Genomic DNA, 17,379 nt, shown 5'->3' on the forward strand with positions numbered 1-17,379 from the left:
AGTGTTCCTTTTACGTTTGATTTCTCAATTGTGAAATTCTGCCCAATTTACGAGTAATCTTCAACACCAACGTGCTTTGAACTCTAATGACAGGCTACGTATAATGTACATTTCTGCCCCAGTAGGGAAAAATTAGAAATGGGAAAGGATTGTCCACTTTCATACAAAACAGCGAGGCCTTTTTATTTTAAAACTTTTCCTTGTCTTTACGGCTGGAAGCAAAATTCAGCTTGGCACACTTTAAGGAAACCTTTCACAACTCAAGAGTGATTATTTAAAAAAAAAAACAACAACACAAAGTTTTACACAGGACTTGAGCAAAAAACTGACAAGTTTTATTTTTCCTTATTTTTATTTTTTTTAAAAAGGTTATAAAGTGACAAGATTCTAGACCTCATTGGTATATGCCAAAATTTATCCTTGCCTGATATAAAAGCACTGCGTATAACATTAACAGTAATAACTTAGCTATGGCTCAGAAGGAAAAGAAAAACCAACTGTATATCCCAGAATGTTCTTCATCTATGAATTACCGAGACTGCACATAAGAGGAGGAGGAGACACATAAAACCATGATGCTGAAGAAACGGGAAGGGGGAGCCAATGCTTCTTTTGGGAAAACACTTTTAAAACAGAAGGAAAACTCACTCCAAATTGGTGCTTCTGACACTGAACCCAGGCAGAAGCACGTGGGAGCAAGTGTTCCCCCTCAAGTCCACACCAGGGACTAGAATCTTGTTTGACAAAAACATCATCTTTTTCCAACAGGTTAGCGAGGTCGCTAAGGTTCAATTTGCTTTCCATGGCAGTGATGCGGGAGCCATTTCCTTGTGACTCTTTCCCTTGGCGCTCAAGAAGTGTGCAAATCTAAGGACCATTCTATGGGTTGGATGATGTGCTCAGCTCCCTCCTGCAACAGCCGTGGTCTCCTACTTGGCTAGGCAAAGAGGCAGGATGCCCTTTTGAAGCCTCTCTTAAAAGTTATTTTCAGCTTCACCTTACTATACTGCACATTAGCACTCCCATATCCATAGGGGAATTGGTTCCAAGCACCACTGCCCCGTGGATGCGGGGAAAAGTGGATAATTGCAAATGCTATATGGAGAATGGTAAAAGAAAAAAATTCAGAAAAGAAAATTTCACATTCATTACCAGAACTGGCCAGGAGAGGACGCCAGAGACCATGTTATGCATCTTCCAACAAGAATTCATAGTATGGTCTCTGGTTCCCTCTATTGGCCAGTTCTGGAAATACACGCGAAAAGATTTTTTCTGGGTTTTTTCCTTTTTTAATATTTTCAGACCGCAAATAAATGAAACAGATACTGATTCTGCAGTTATAGGGGTCTCATTGCATTTAACACTTGCTTTGGGCTGCGTTCCTAAGCCACATGACTCGTGAGAAGACCTGATCCCAATGCCCTTGGGGGAAACTGCTGCTGTTACACATCCACAGATGACAAAAAATAATTTGAAAAGAGGTACACCATTAGCAGGCTAAACGGACGATCTGAGGTGGGCCATGTGCTCTGGTGTATTGGGATCAGGTCGGTTGAGTTGGGAACATCACTCAAAGCCAACGTTCAGCTTTGTCAAAGGCCAGATATTAGCAAAAAAACAGAGTCAACTAGTAAAGTTGAAAAGAAGACAAACCAGCTGGGAGTTGTAAAAGGTCCTACATGACAATGACCTGAGACATGTGGGAGAGTCAGTTCAAAATAGCTCCTGTCGCCAGCCCAGCAGGAAATGTATTTATAGGGAAAAGAATTACTCAAGCACTACAGCTATGTTTCCCAACCTTGGGTCTCCAGACGTTCTCGGACTACAACTTCCAGAAGCCCTTGCCAGCAATGAAGGCCTCTGGGAGTTGTAGTCCAAAAACATCTGGGGAGGCAAGGTTGGGAAGCACTGAAGCAGAGGTTGTGAATTTCTCCTCCCGTTTTGCCTTCTTGCAGGAGCCACTCTTAAAATAGCCTGAAGATGTCAAAGGAGTGGAGGCTCATGAGCTTCATATGTTGTCCTTTCAAAGCCATTCAAGTTACGTCGAACGTACAACAATAAGGGCTTGGATCCAATCGCTGTTTCCAACCAGAGTAGATCCACTGAATCGGTGGGATTTATGTAAGTGATGCTGACTCGCTATTTGGTGCTTCATTCTCTGGGACTAACAAGGGACTTTAGACCTACTCCTTCTGTGGACGTGGGGTTAGGGAGACCGGTTGTTCTCAATGCCCGAGACCCATTCAGGCTTGTGCGTATGGACAGAGAGGTGTTCTTTTTCCCCCCCAAGACCCAGACATCACTGAACAACATTTCACTGAGTTGCCTTAACAAAAGAAAAGTTTCAGGAAATCCTAACGAACATCATCCCGAATCCTAATTAGAGGGACCAGCTAGCTGTCTTTGCTTCCACAAAGTGCATGATTCACATTCCTGGACAGTGTTACAAACCACATCGGAACAAAATGAAGGGTGGCCAAGAGGTTTTGAGGTCCAAAATTCCCAGAATTTGCATTTTCAGGGCACAGAGGCCTGAAAAACGACAACAGAACAGTCAGTTTTGCTCTACAAGTTGGGAAGGGGGGGAGGGAAGAAAGATCACCAACACAAAGCAGGAAGGCATTACAAATTTGTTTTTTTGTTATTACATCTTTCGTGACACCCCCCCCCCTGCCCCAAAGTCCTTCCAGCTCAAGGATACACACACAGGCTTTTATTTTTTAATTCAAGATTTCCACACTATAAGGCTATTAAAAATGCTGGTATATCTCTGGTTGGCTGAGCCTGTCAATTCAAAGCCTGAAGACATGATGCGCCATGATGGGCTGTCAAGGGACCTAAAGAGGATTTAAAGAAAGGTATGTGTGGTCCAGGGAAGAACATCAACGGAAGCAAGGTAGGTTTGCTTGTTTTTATAAAATTCGGGGTTTTACACTCAGGGGAAAGACAAGAACGGCAACCCCCTGACTGGCTAGGCTTTGTTGCAACACTGGCATCCCATAGATGAGGGCCGAAGCTTTTGAAATTATGATCCCAGGCAGATCTCGGTAATTCTACAACTCCGAATCTCTCTTAACGAGGGATTCAAGGTTCAGCTTCTCCAAGGTCTGTCTGGCATTCGTAGGCTTGAACCTTTGGCCTCTTGACGACCCAGTGCCACAGATGAGGGAAAGGAGGTAGGACTGAAGATTTCCCCCATGGCGGTGAAATACAAACCGGGGTTCACGGCTTCACTTAGAAGAGGGGAGCAATTTCCTCCCCATTAAAGAGGCAGGAAGAAAGGAGAACCGGAAATGGGAGTCATGACCTCCTAGTCATTCCTGCCCTGGACAACACCTTCTGGGGTTGGCAGTGGGGGGGGGGGAAGATGCTCAGCACCGAGGAAAAGAACATAATCAAGGTGAGGAGCCTAGCTCCATTTTGTTTTCTCAGAAAGCAGAGCACCTTTTATAGATATAAAAATGCAGTCTTACTAAATCTTGGCCTATGATCTGACACGGTCCAATCTCAGGAAAACGCTTATCTCTTGATCCTGTCTCAAGCAGAAGTAGCTGTAGTTCTGGCACTGCTCTTGGGGGGAAAAACAATGGCTTTTTTGCACTGAAATTTAGTGGAATCCAACTTTCAGAAGAGCTGAGCCCCCTTTCCAAACAAAGTCGTGAGAGGGTGGCCATCAGAGAGGCTCCTTTGGACTGAGTTGGTGCGGGCTCTTAAGTGTCAGGTTGACATGACATTTGGTACAATCCTCACATCCAAATGGCTTATTGATCCAATTTTGGTCCAGTCCACCTCCTTCCAGTGGAAATATCTGATATTGTGAAGTGGCGTAACAAGCAAGTCACTTCAGGATATTGACAAACTGAACGCTTTCTGTGCCCCTCGGAGCAGAGGAAGTGAATTTTTTTTTTAGACTGCAGTAGACTGTCACTGATGCACTGCACCATGTCAGCAATGGTTTAATCTAACCCCCCCCCCAACTTCCTTCACCCCTCCATTAAGGAGTAAAAGAAGTGTTCACTTTGCTGCTATCCTGAAGTGACTCACTTATTAAGCCATTTGACACCACTGGAAATTCCAACTGGAAGCCTTGATGGCAAGAAGGCACACTTTTGGCCCGTTCCCAGCAATCATATGTACTAGAGAAAAGCTCTGATGAGGCTCTCAGAAAGAGGTGGGTAGGAACACTCTAGTGATGGTTTGGTTTGCCCCAACGATTACATTGCGTGATTGCCAGAAAAAGGAGCAAACCAACCCAACCCTACAGCAGACCAAACACTGGACTCCATACCCCATCTGACCACAATGTGTCTCAAGAGAGATCTGTGTCTTTAAGAGTTTAACTCAAATAAAACATGGTGTGGATGGGAAACACATCCCTCATCTCACACAGCTGTGAGAGATCTCTGGTTTATCCAGACAAATGGAGTTAGAAATCCTCCGGGATCCCTCCTCACCCTTCCCAACAGGAGGCAGAAAGGGAGATAAGCCAAAGTTCTCCCCAAGGTATGCGTGGGCAGGGCTAATGTGAACAGGAGCACTGGAAGCCGGCCATAATGGGTGTGAGGATGATTCAAGAGACCTGGAACATGAATGTCTGCTGCTAGAGACAGTGGCCAACACAGGAGCCGAAGGGCATGCATGGTAGCTCTTAAATAAAACCAGGACTAACACCAAAAGCTGGTTCCAGCCTTTGGCTTCTGTTGGATATATCTACTGGGGCAGAAGGAAGAGTCTTCCTTTCCTTCCAGGACACACTTGCACAGTCGTTCCGTGCCTTCTCTGTGTGTGGACGTGAAAGGAGTGTCTTCAATGTATGCTTTCCTTAAAACTACTTCATGAGATGCGGAAGGAAGCAGCCTGTCTTCTCCCGAGGAAAAGTACCATATTTTTCCATGTATAAGACTGTACTTTTGTCTAAAATCTTTAGAATAAAAATTGAGGGTCGTCTTATACACGGAAGTAAGCTGAGGAGAGAACAAAAACAAGTGGAAGGAAAAGTAGGGATCAAAGTGATCCTGCAGGGCCTTGATCCCTTTCCCCCTACACTTGCTAAGTCCCACTTAGATTTCTTACTTTTGGATTAGAAAAGTGGGGGGCGTCTTATACATGGAAAAATACGGTAATCTACCAGTTCTTTAATCAATGGTGAAGCATCGTTGGGTTTCTCATCTCTAAGCCCAAGAGTTTGGAGATTGTTAAGGGGTAAGGCAGGCCCACTGACACTGGAATGCATTTATCTCCTCCTCTCCCGTGGAAGCGTCAATATTACTAGGTTCATTCTTGTCTTTCTTAATTCACTCATCAATTGTCAGATTTTTTTTTCAAAGCATTTAAAAATGATCTAAAAAGGCCATCAGCAGATTGCAGTCATTAAGAAATTTCAATCTGCTCACTCAAAAATCACACCATCAGCAGTTTACAACTGAAATTGGGTTCTTTTTTTTAAAAAAAATTGCCAGCAAAATTGGGGGAATTTAACGGGAGGAAGACGGAATATTTATTTTTAATGACTGATTTCTCTAGGCCTGTCTTTGGCTCGTGGCACAGTAGCTAAACTGCAGCCATGCAGCCAAAATTCTGCTCATAATCCAGGTTCAATCCAAGGTGGGTGGCTCGAGGCTCACTCAACTTTCCATCCTTCAAAGGTCAGTAAACTGCATATTCAGCTTGCTAGGGTGGGGGGCAGAGTGCAGCCTGCTGTAAACAAGCCCGAGTGCTTTAAGCGCTCTGGAGCGGTATGTCAGCAGCACGCTTCACTTTTGCTTTCTAGGTGTGGTGGTGGGATACTAAATGGGGATAATGGGAACTGTAGTCCAATGGACTGGGAAGACACTGGCCTGGAGCAGCTTCCTCTGAGCAGATACCTTTCCTGCAGAGGTTCCAGGGTGCCACTGGCCACCTTTAACCAGGCAAAAATAAGAGACTGGAAACAATTTCCTTCCACACCAACCTATAAGATTTGTTATGCCATTTATACAATCCTGATTCATCCTATTATTTATTTCACGCTGTTTAGCCTTTACGAGCGTGGCCAAAGACAGAGGTTGAGAATGGCTGAGCTGGACTATAGAAAGCCATTTTCTGTGGGTCCTTGCTTTGACTTCTTCCCCATTCCAGATTTCTCTTCCGTGGGCTTGTCCCAAAGAAAGCTCGGTAAACACCCGCCCCGCTTCTCGCGGTTTGTGAAATCTCCACCGTTTGGGACAGCCTGGGGCTGCCGCGTGATCGACCAGAGAAGTCACAAAAGCAAAGGGGAAGGCTTTCTCCCTGCACGGCGTTGGCGTGGCTTTGCCTACAGGCGACGGGCGAAGCCGCTCTGCGGCTGTTCCACATCTCGGAAGGCAACCTGACGAGACAGCTCCGCAAGGACAAGCGTTTTAAAAATCCTTAATAACATCTCGTTCGTTTAATCGAAACACAAAACAGCCGCACGCCAGGTGTAACCTTAGATGCTCCCGGGAAAGCCGGGCTCAGTAAAAGCTTTTGCAGCTTCCAGATGCTCTTCACAGCCTAGGAGTGGTCGAGAAAACATGATTAGCCTGCTTTCTCCTGGGGGTGTGTGTGTCGAGCTTTCTTCCGAAAATGGCTCTCTCTATGTCTACCAAGATTTCTTCATGGGCACTCAGGCGGCGGGGAGGGGGGGGGGAGCAAACTATTTCCTTTATTCTCTGTACTCTTTCCCCAAAGGTTGCGCATACTTCACTAGTTTCATAGCTGCAGGTTTTGCTTCCTCTGTACAGTAAGCACACGGCATATACATTCTTAATCCTCAAACGGGTTGCCTCACCGCTCAGTTAAAGACCTTTGGACATCTACTGGAAACGTCTTCCTTCACTCACTCTTCGCCTCTCGCTTTTTGGCTTAAGTGTCAGTGGGACAGCTGAAAGAACTGGGCCGGTTTAGCCTTGAGAAAAGAAGACTGTAGGGAGACCTGATAGCACATTTCAAAGACTTGAAAGGGCAGGCAGGATCCGTTTTTGATCATCCCAGAGTGCAGAACGCACAACGAAGGGCTCAAGTTACAAGAAGCCAGATTTTTGGCCGGCTATCAGGAATAGCTTCCTAACTGTTAGAGCAGTACGACAATGGAATCCATGACCTCGGGAAGCGGCGAGCACTCCAACATTGGAGACGTTCAAGAGAAAATGGGGACACCAGATCTGCTTTGATTTGGATTCCTGCCTTGAAGAAGAGGCTGGAGGCAATGGCCTTCTAGGTCCCTTCCAACTCAAAACATTCTGATTCTATGTCTTGTCTATAAATCCCTTCCTTCCCAGATTTCTCTGCACTCAGAAATCTAGGTAGCAAGGAAAAGGGCTGGCTACAACTTTGCTGTGCTACTAATGTGGTCTTATGCCAAATATAGTGGTGCCTCACTAGACAGTTACCCCGCATGACAGTTTTTTCGCTAGACATTGACTTTTTGTGATCGCTATAGCGATTCGCAAAACAGTGATTCCTATGGGGGAATTTTGCTGGACAATGTTTGGTTCCTGCTTCGCAAACTGATTTTCGCTAGATGACGATTCTGACAGCTTCCTCCACTCCTCACAAACCAGGTGTTTTCGGGACCTAAGCTTCGCAAGACTGTGACTTAAACAGCTGATCGGCGGTTCACAAAGCGGCTTGCCTATGGCCGATCTTCACTAGACAACGATAATTCTTCCCCATTGGAATGCATTAAACAGTTTTCAATGCATTCCAATGGGGAAATGCTTTTCACTAGACAATGATTTAGCTAAACAGCGATTTCAGTGGAACGGATTATCATCATCTAGCAAGGCACCACTGTAAAACTTGGTTGTCTTCAACATGCCCCAAGACCCTTCTTAGTTATATTTGCTGAGATTAAGTTTGTACTGCAGATGGTTTAGTTTTGGAGGAGCATTTATGATATACTGACTGAAAAACTATTGCTCTTGGTATAGCGTCAAGTTATGCATGTCAACTTACACCCTGACCTTCCTGCTTTGCATACCTAAAAGTGCAACTAGCCTCACGACTGCACTGGTGGAACTGCCTGCTGCATAGGACTCCTGAAGTTCGCAACTCCTTTTCCTGCTTCAGATTATCCCTCCCCATTAACCCTTGGGCACTCCAACTGGCTGGCGCAGGTCAATCAGGAATGGGACACAGGATTCAAACCCAGTACTCCTAAGTCCTAGTCCATCACACTATCCACTACACCACACCGGCTTTTTCAGGTTTAGAACATGGAAATACTGCTTTCTTTCTTTTTTTTCTTTGGACTACAAATGCCAGACCAGCCCGCACGGTCAGTGGCTCTGCTGGATGGAAGATGATGAGCTCTGCAGTCCAGTGGTGCATGGAGGATTCTGGGATACATAGTCCAAGAAAGTAGTTCCCCCCCCCCCCCCACAAGCACTGCCGAAGGCTAGGCAGCGTATGTCTTTTAACGGCTCTGCACGTGTGCGTAAACAGCAAAAAAATGCATGCGGAAGGTGACATCCAGTCCTACAGGAATGGGTCAAAACCCTGCTTCTACTCTGTATCCGTTTCCAGCATCCAAACCCAATTTTACACAGGTCTTAACTCTTCTGCTCTTGGATCAAAGAGAAGCTCACATTCCAGCGTTTGGAAATGATGCTCTTTCTCTTTTGGACTGTCTATTCCCAGATCCACCAGCTAAAGCTACCAGCTGGTGTTAAGTTTCTGGGAGAAGGAGTCCACCCAAGTAACTTCTCTAAACTTCTCCCCATCAACCACACCCTTGCAAAAGGCATCTGGAGGTCAGGTAAGTCTTTTCAAGCCAGAGGTAGAGGTGGATCTATAGACTGTCAAAGGGAAACCAAAGGGACCCCAAAGTGGAAGCACAGGGACTTCTAACCGAGCGGCCCTTTCTTTCCCCGATGCACAACCAAAGCAACAACTTCACTCTAGCCCTCCAAACTGGGGGGTGGAGGTGGATAACGCCTCTCTGCTCCCATTCCTGGGCTTTTCACAATGATGGGGTGGGACCCAACCATGCATGGCAAAGAGCAGTCTATCAGTGCTGCTCCTACCGCCCCCACCCCCGGCCCACCAGCCCTCCCCTCCTTCTCTTAAGCACTTCCACCAATTCCTTCCCTCTGAAAATCCAACCATGCCCCAATCTAGAGGTAGAACCGGGATCGAGACCCAATACAGAAAAGCTGCCATTGGACTACAACTCCCAGAATCCCCCTCCTTAGGGCCACTCGCTGCAGTCCCCTAAAATGGAATTTCCCCCTGCTTTGGCTACAGACTTCCCCTTCCTGCCTACCATAGCCCTGGCGGAGCAACAGGAACATGGGTGTATTATTTCAACACCAAGAGGTGTGCCTGAGAAAGGACAAGAGGAACCGGGATCATTTCCTACCCTGTGGAAGCTAAAGAGATCAGCACTCAGATGCCTTTTGTTTGCTGAGATTTGGGTGAAACTTAAGGGAATCCGGACCGCCAAGAATAGCTGTGGCACCAAGGTCGCCTACGGGTTCAGAGGTCAAGCTGCATGTAGTCTGTGTGTTGTGTAATGGTGTAGATTTGTGTGTCCCCTCCCCCTTGTGTATGTGTGTGTGTGTGTTTTGGCAACAGGCTATGACTGAGGTTATTACATGATGCAGCACTTGTTCTTATGGTTCTGAGGGTCCTTGAATCGGAGCCGCTGTTTCGGACGGTACTTCTCCAGGTACGTCAGCTGCTTGCTGTTGATGGCTCCCCGGCGTTTCCTAGCGGGAGAAAACGGAAGGGGACGTTAAAAGCAGAGGAGGGAAGGGGGACGTATTAGCACTTCCAGCAAAAAACCCTTTTGCCCACGCAGAGGGGAAACCGACAATGCTTTTGGAAGACTCTAAACCAAAAGCAAAGCAAAGCAAAGCAAAGCGTGCTGCTTATATACTGCCCCATAGTGCTTCAAGCACTCTCTGGGCGGTTTACAAGTTAATTATGCAGGCTACACATTGCCTCCCATCCCCAGCGAGCTGGGTACTCATTTTACCGACCTCGGAAGGATAGAAGGCTGAGTAAACCTTGAGCCGGCTACCTGGGATTTGAACCCCAGGTCGTGAGCAGAGTTTTGGCTGCAGTACAGCAGTTTAACCACAGCTTCCACGAGGCTCAGTGGTTTCAACAAGAAGCGTACCCAGCCAGTCAGCATTCACCAGTGGTTTCCAACTTTACGTAGCTCAGGTGGCAACTCTCCAAAACCTCGGGCTAACACAGCTAGTGGGTGAAGGCTTCTGGGCATGCCCACATTTCCGCAGCCAGAGGTCCGGTTGAAGGAAGGTTCCCTAGAGCTTGGAGGTGGGGGCGTTTTAATACCACCACCCCCCGCGCTGGTGCTTGTGCCTCTGGCAAGACTGGATCCAGTTCAATACAGCTGGAGAAGAATTGCACACGTTTGCTCTAGTCTGTATAATGTATATGGATCACAAAATGCTGGTTTTGTTTGTGCTGAATCTTAATCCTTTTAATGGGTTTCAGATAAGAAGATGATTAGGTGAGTTTTTAAGAATTTTAAATGTTTTTCATCGCTCAATGTATCTTAATTGCTATGATAAGTTAAATTAATGTATAATTTATTGTGTTTTTAATTCTACTTTTTTAACACGGCAAGCTGCTTGGAGTCGCCTTGTCAAAGAAAGGTAGGTTCCATCCGTCCCTCTGTCTAGCCTCGCTCCATCCCTCCTGTCCTTGTCCTTCCTTCCTTCCTTCCTCCCTCCCTCCCTCCCTCCCTCCCTTCCTTCCATCTGTCCTTCCCTCCTTCCTTCCATCATCAGCAACTTCCTTCCTTCTGCCCTCCATCCCCCCTCTGTCCTTCCTTCCGTCTGTCCGTCCCTCCCTCCTTCCGGAGTAACTGAGGTTGAGACACTCCAAGCAGCTGCAGAGAGAGGATGAAGGGGTGGAGCAGTGGGACTGCTTGATTCTTGCCCGCCCCCTTCCAATGTGCAGAGGCGCCTCTGCCAAGAGCAGACAGGGCACAGAACAGCCCCACTCTCCTGCTGGAACAGAAAGTGCTAAAGAGATTAGAGGAGGGATCGAGAGCAAACCCCCGGGGCTGCAGCTGGCAAGGAGAGCTGGCTCCAAAGGGGAGCACGCACGCACGCACGCACACACACACACACACACACACAGATACACAAAACTTTTAAAGTGCAAGCTGAGCGGTTCAGCCAGATGGGCTGTAATCCCTGGCTGTTCTGCTCGGCCAGTTTGCACTGGGTATCAGAGTTCATTTCAGTCCTTCCCTCTATCCCTATCTGCTGGAAAATGATGCCCGGGTCACACTGAAAACTTCCTCCTCATGGGGTGGCAGATGGACCATAAAGAAGGCTGAACGCCGAAGAATTGATGCTTTGGAATTGTGGTGCTGGAGGAGGCTCTTGAGAGTCCCCTGGACTGCAAGGAGAACAAACCTATCCGTTCTAAAGGAAAGCAACCATGAGTGCTCACTGGAAGGACAGATCCTGAAGCTGAGGCTCCAATCCTTTGGCCATCTCATGAGAAGAGAAGATTCCCTGGAAAAGACCCTGATGTTGGGAAAGTGTGAAAGCAAGAGGGGAAGGGGACGACAGAGGACGAGTTGGTTGGACAGTGTCACTGAAGTGACCAACATGAATTTAACCCAACTCCGGGAGGCAGTGGAAGACCGGACGGCCTGGCGTGCTCTGGTCCGTGGGGTCACAAAGAGTCGGACACGACTTAACAACAACAACAACAACAAAACCTGAAGTTTTCTTTTTTAAAGATCTCCTGGCAATGCACCCTTTCAGACCGCAAGAGGTGGAGGCATGTGACTGAATGCCCAGCTGGAGAATCCCCCTCTATGCAAAAAAAGAACTGCATGCTGAGCTTTAAGGGAGTGAGCTAACTTTTCTTGCCCTGTGGATTCCACCAACACCAGGGAAGTCTTGCTGGATTATAGCAGAACACGCATATACCACGATTATAACCTGTACAGGCAGCTCAGAGCTTAACTGGGAGAAGTCAAGAGGGGACACTTACTGTCTAATGAACTGAATGGCATCTTCATATTTCATCCCGCTCTCGATCAGGGCCAACGCGACAAGGACAGGAGCCCTAGAAAAGAGAGGAAAGTGAGAAGGGCGAGACATCAGGTGTGTGCATTGAGCAAGTCCTGTCTGGTTTTGGAGGACCGTCCGCGGGCCAGGCAGGGAAGTGCAAAGCTTCACCCATACTGGGTGCAAACATCCTCAGCTTCAGCACCTCGACTAACTGTCGTTCAATATGGCGCCTCATAGGCTGGACTGCTAAATTGAGTGCACACGACAGGGAGACAATGTTTGAGAGGATGACGACGACGATAATATTTTTATAATTTTGATTTGACTATGTCTAGTTCTTTTGAATAACAACGATAGGCAGATCTCAGAGATAACACCCCCAGAGCTACAAAAAAACACAAAAAAACAAAACAAACAAACAAACAAAAAAAAAAAACGGCAATATTAGGCCCAGCAGACATACTGTGACAACACTGAACATACACTTTGGTTTTGGGTTAAAACTTGTGTCTGTTATATAATACTAGTTAAAGTTTTTATAATTTTGACTGATTGTGCCTGTCATTTTGGCATATTTTTAATAACAACAACAACAACAACAACAACAACAACAATAATAATACGACAACAATACTAATACTACTAATATTAATACTACTAATACTAATACTAATCATCATCATTGAGCCCAGCTCCTTTCAAGAAGGCGCTGCGGGGAATCGAACTCCCAACCATGCCTAAACCACTGAGCTATCCAGAAGTTCTTATGGGTGAGATAAATCAGCATAATCTAGAGAGGAAAAAGACTGGGGATGGTTGACCTGGCCTCTAGCCAGCAGAGATTAGACCCATCAAATTAGCAGCATTTACACAAGTATTGGCTTACCATTCAGTGGGTCTACTCTCGTTAGGACTAGCAATCAGACGGAAGCTTTTAGAAGGGACCTGTCTGTGTGTCATCACGTTCAGCCTCTACTGAAGAAGGAAACCACCACGAAAACACCCAAGAGATTATCATCTAATAAACCTTCATTTAACAGCTGTCGGTTGAAGCCACAATCCGCCACCCATGGGTGGACTCAGCCGGATGGAGAAGCTGCACAGCTTTAACTGCCCAGTTACCGTCCCACCTCCTGAAGCCTAGCGGTCACTTTTTCAATTTAGAATATAAAGGTCCCACATAGTGCCTTCCTCCACATTTGAGGCAAAACATGTACGAGCACAGGGAAGTGAAAACACCTAGACCCAGAACAGGCTTGCAGGCTTGCCCCAGAATTTCACAGCTGTATGTGGGAACTGTCTCTTTTTCAAAGAAATTTAGTTTGAACTGAAGTCAGGTTGATGCACCCATTCCAGCGACAGGTTGGATTTGCAGAGAGCATTTCCCTGCAAGCCCCTCTCTCCCTGAAGCTGCTCTTACCCTGGTGTAAACACCAGTATGGGGCAGAGCTAGTCTACAATCACAAGGATTCAGTCTCTACGATTCTGCTAACCACCTAGCCATGGTGCCTCTCTGGAACAGAGATGGAGACTGATAAACGCTTTGGACAACTGCCCAACTCCTACGGCCATGCTAAAATCTTCCACCTCTGCTGTGGAACTCTTCGCAATAATTTCAGGTTCCTCCTACAGCAGGAACAGAAGGTTCTTGCAGGCCAAGCTGTGCATTACAGCAGTGGTCCCCAACCTTGGGCCTCCAGATGTTCTTGGACTTCAACTCCCAGAAATCCTGGCCAGCAGAGGTGGGGGTGAAGGCTTCTGGGAGTTGTAGTCCAAGAACATCTGGAAGCCCAACATTGGGGACCATTGTATTACAGCAGTGGTCCCCAACCTTGGCCCTCCAGATGTTCTTGGACTTCAACTCCCAGAAATCCTGGCCAGCAGAGGTGGTGGTGAAGGCTTCTGGGAGTTGTAGTCCAAGAACATCTGGAAGCCCAACATTGGGGACCATTGTATTACAGCAGTGGTCCCCAACCTTGGGCCTCCAGATGTTCTTGGACTTCAACTCCCAGAAATCCTAGCCAGCAGAGGTGGGGGTGAAGGCTTCTGGGAGTTGTAGTCCAAGAACATCTGGAAGCCCAACATTGGGGACCATTGTATTACAGCAGTGGTCCCCAACCTTGGCCCTCCAGATGTTCTTGGACTTCAACTCCCTGAAATCCTGGCCAGCAGAGGTGGTGGTGAAGGCTTCTGGGAGTTGTAGTCCAAGAACATCTGGAAGCCCAACATTGGGGACCATTGTATTACAGCAGTGGTCCCCAACCTTGGGCCTCCAGATGTTCTTGGACTTCAACTCCCAGAAATCCTGGCCAGCAGAGGTGGGGGTGAAGGCTTCTGGGAGTTGTAGTCCAAGAACATCTGGAAGCCCAACATTGGGGACCATTGTATTACAGCAGTGGTCCCCAACCTTGGGCCTCCAGATGTTCTTGGACTTCAACTCCCAGAAATCCTAGCCAGCAGAGGTGGGGGTGAAGGCTTCTGGGAGTTGTAGTCCAAGAACATCTGGAGGCCCAAGGTTGGGGACCACTGGTCTAAGGGATAAGGCCAGTGGCAATATTGTCCCACCCTGACTTCTGCTGCTGTCTGGACTTCACAAATGATCTTCCCAAGAGTAATGGTTTAACAATCCCCAGCTCAGGGGAGTCTTGAAACCAGGCGACAGCATCATCGCAGGAACCTCTTGAGATCAAGGTAGCTTTCACTTACCGCCCCAGGCCAGCCACGCAATGAACAGCCACGCAGCAGCCAGGGTCTTCACAGAACTTGGTCTTCAGCAGGTTGAGCCAGTCGTCCACAATCTTGGTGGGTGGTGGCGCTCCATCATCAAATGGCCAGTCCTAGAGCAAAGGGAACAAAGCAGGTAAGCGGGTGCCCAGTTGAATACAGCAGAAGGAACAGTGTTATTCAGCACTGGTTGTGCTTCATCTAGAGCACGGTGTCCGGTTCGGGACACCACTCTTTAGGAAGGATGGGCACAAACTGAAGTAAAGAGGAGGGCGATGAGGAGGATCAGGGGGCTGGAAAACACGTCCTATGGGGAAAGGCTGAAAGAACTGGGCATGCTTAGCCTTGGGAAAATAAGACTGAGGGGGAGATAGGAGAGCACTTTTCAAATCCTTGGAAGGCTGTCCTACAGAGGAGGGGCAGGATCTGTTCTCGATCATCCCAGTAATCGTGGGCTCACAAGCTACAAGGAAGCCCGATTTAGGCTGAATATCATAGAAAAACTTATTAATGGTTAGAGCAATATGACAATCCAACCCATGACTTCAGGAGGTGGTGAGAGAGAAAACTGGACAACCATCTTATAGGACTCTTCCAGCTCAATTATTCTATGACTCTATGAAGATTGGAGGGCATCTGGGGTGGGCAGAGAGCTAAAACTCTAGGGTGGGTTCAGAAGCAGGGGCTTGCTCTCCCTGCGTCAAAGCTCACAGGTAGCCCCTGCACCTTGCACTCTTTCCCACCTTGGGACTGGACAGGTTTTCCTAGCCGCCAAGAACTTTCAAACCTGGGACCAATTTCTCCACAGGCAACGCTTCAAAACCTTCTGCATCATAAATCCCCCATTTGCTCTGGCAGACGTCCTGCTGATCCCAGTTTGGAAAGACGCCTACAAAATCCCTAAAACCTGTTTGGATGGGCAAGGAAACGGGAGGGATTGTCTTGCGGCCAAGCTAGATTGAAGAGACGGCTCTCTCTCTCTACCCCCCCTCCTTTCCCTGGGGTGGTGATAAATCTACGGCTTGTGCGTAATCGGCGAGGCACCGACCCAAGCGGGCGGCTCGTAAAACAGTTCAGGTCTAGGATACGATTCCCCTCCGTCTTGGCTAAGCAAATGTGGAAGGCACGCTCCGCTTGTGAGCGGCTCCTGCTGCGGAGGATTGGGGGGGAAAAACCCTTGCTGGCCTCTGGAAGGAAGCAAAGCTTTTCCCACTTGCTCGAGAGGAGAGGGAAGAGAAAGCAAAAACGCGAAGAAAAGAAACGAGAAGCTACGCTGTTGTTTGAAGGCGGCACTCTTTATTGTGATCTCTTTTCCTGCTTTTTGGCCAGTGAGACACTGTTTGGGGACTTTTGGTGGAATCTAGGAGCGCTCTCTCTCTCTCTCTCTCTGTGTCTTAATGACTTATATCAAATCCAAACAGAGAGGTGGGGAGGAAAAAAAAGAGAAAAACACAAGAGGCGCCTTCCTTAACTCCCTCTGCCTTTCTGACGAAAGGTCATTCAAGGTAAATGGGGCAGCTGATTCCAGCCTTCCAACCACAAAATGAAATGAAGGCAGATAAGATTGTGTATGTGTGTGTGTGTGTGTGTGTGTGTGTGTGTGAGAGTGTGTGTGTGTGTGTGTGTGTGTGTGTGTGTGTGTGTGTGTGTGTGTGTGAGAGAGAGAGAGAGAGAGAGAGAGAGAGAGAACCCCCTTCCAAAATCCACAAGGCTGACTTGTTTGCTGTGAAATAAGAGCCAGGTGGGACTCAACCACCACTAACACCTGCACAAAGAGTCCAAAACCACGAAATTTGGCTCTTGTTTCGCTTTGGTAGGAGGAGAAAGCTGAAGAATAGGGGGGTTTAAGCTCCCCCCCAGGAGGAGATAAAATGGGAAGAAAAAAAAATAAGGAGTGCCAGCAGTTTTACTCACTGCCGGGCGCCAGGGTGAGGATGGCCAGTCAATCCTCCTGCACGAAGCTCAGTGCAGAAGCTGGATCCTGATGGGTGCCTTCCGTTTTGGAAGTGCTCGGATCGCCCCCCTCCGAAGGAGAGCACCAGGGGGAACGATTCTGCTTCCAGCTCCAAAGGCAGGACCACATGGGTGAGCCCCCCCCACTTTCCGGCAGAGGTACGGATCTTGGGACAGGGTCCCCCCCTCCCTACGATCCTCCTCAAGCTCCCGGTAAGCTCTGGAACGTCTCTGAAGGTCAGGGCGACGTCAGAGATGGCATGTAAGGATGGCAAAGACATTGAGGAAAGGCTGCCAAGAATGTGTGTGGGGGGCAGGATAGGGGAAAAAAAAAGGAACAACAGCAGGTCATAACAGAGCTCCTTGACAAGCTTGAAGTGACATGTGGAATGGGAAAAGTCCCAGATTCATAGGCTTCTGCTCACATCGCTGGTCTAAACCAAGAAAGAGGGACCTGGGAAAAGCCTAGAAGAGACTTTCAACAACAGGCATCTGTAAAAAGCCCCCCGCTTACCCTTCCTTCTCTCGCCTCCTCCGCTTATCGACTGACAAAAAGTTTTCAAGCAAGGGCTGACTTTAGAGGTAGAAAAGCAGACATCAGCCTCAGAGAGCAGGATCTCTCTCTCTGCCCTTTTAAGATTTGCTGTGCATCATGAGCCAGAGTTGAGAACAGCTACCCTTTCCTGGGTTATAGCTCCCA

At 47.7% G+C, this 17,379-nt stretch overlaps 1 protein-coding gene across 4 annotated transcripts in view; it reads right to left on the reverse strand.

Annotated features, from left to right (window-relative positions):
- Nucleotides 1-313: 313 nt before the first annotated feature.
- The window catches only part of PTP4A3 (protein tyrosine phosphatase 4A3), a 113,931-nt gene continuing 96,865 nt past the window's right edge, over nucleotides 314-17,379 (reverse strand). For all 4 annotated transcript variants that reach the window (XM_072999404.2, XM_078392016.1, XM_078392017.1 and 1 more), the window contains 4 exons: nucleotides 14,709-14,839; nucleotides 11,983-12,057; nucleotides 9,594-9,707; nucleotides 314-6,510 (listed from right to left, as the gene is read on the reverse strand). In XM_072999404.2, the coding sequence (XP_072855505.1) occupies nucleotides 6,504-6,510; nucleotides 9,594-9,707; nucleotides 11,983-12,057; nucleotides 14,709-14,839 (327 nt within the window). In that variant the 3' untranslated portion in view covers nucleotides 314-6,503. The remainder of the gene's footprint in view (nucleotides 6,511-9,593; nucleotides 9,708-11,982; nucleotides 12,058-14,708; nucleotides 14,840-17,379) is intronic.

Source organism: Pogona vitticeps, chromosome 4 (assembly GCF_051106095.1).
Source record: "Pogona vitticeps strain Pit_001003342236 chromosome 4, PviZW2.1, whole genome shotgun sequence".
Lineage (NCBI taxonomy): Eukaryota > Metazoa > Chordata > Lepidosauria > Squamata > Agamidae > Pogona > Pogona vitticeps.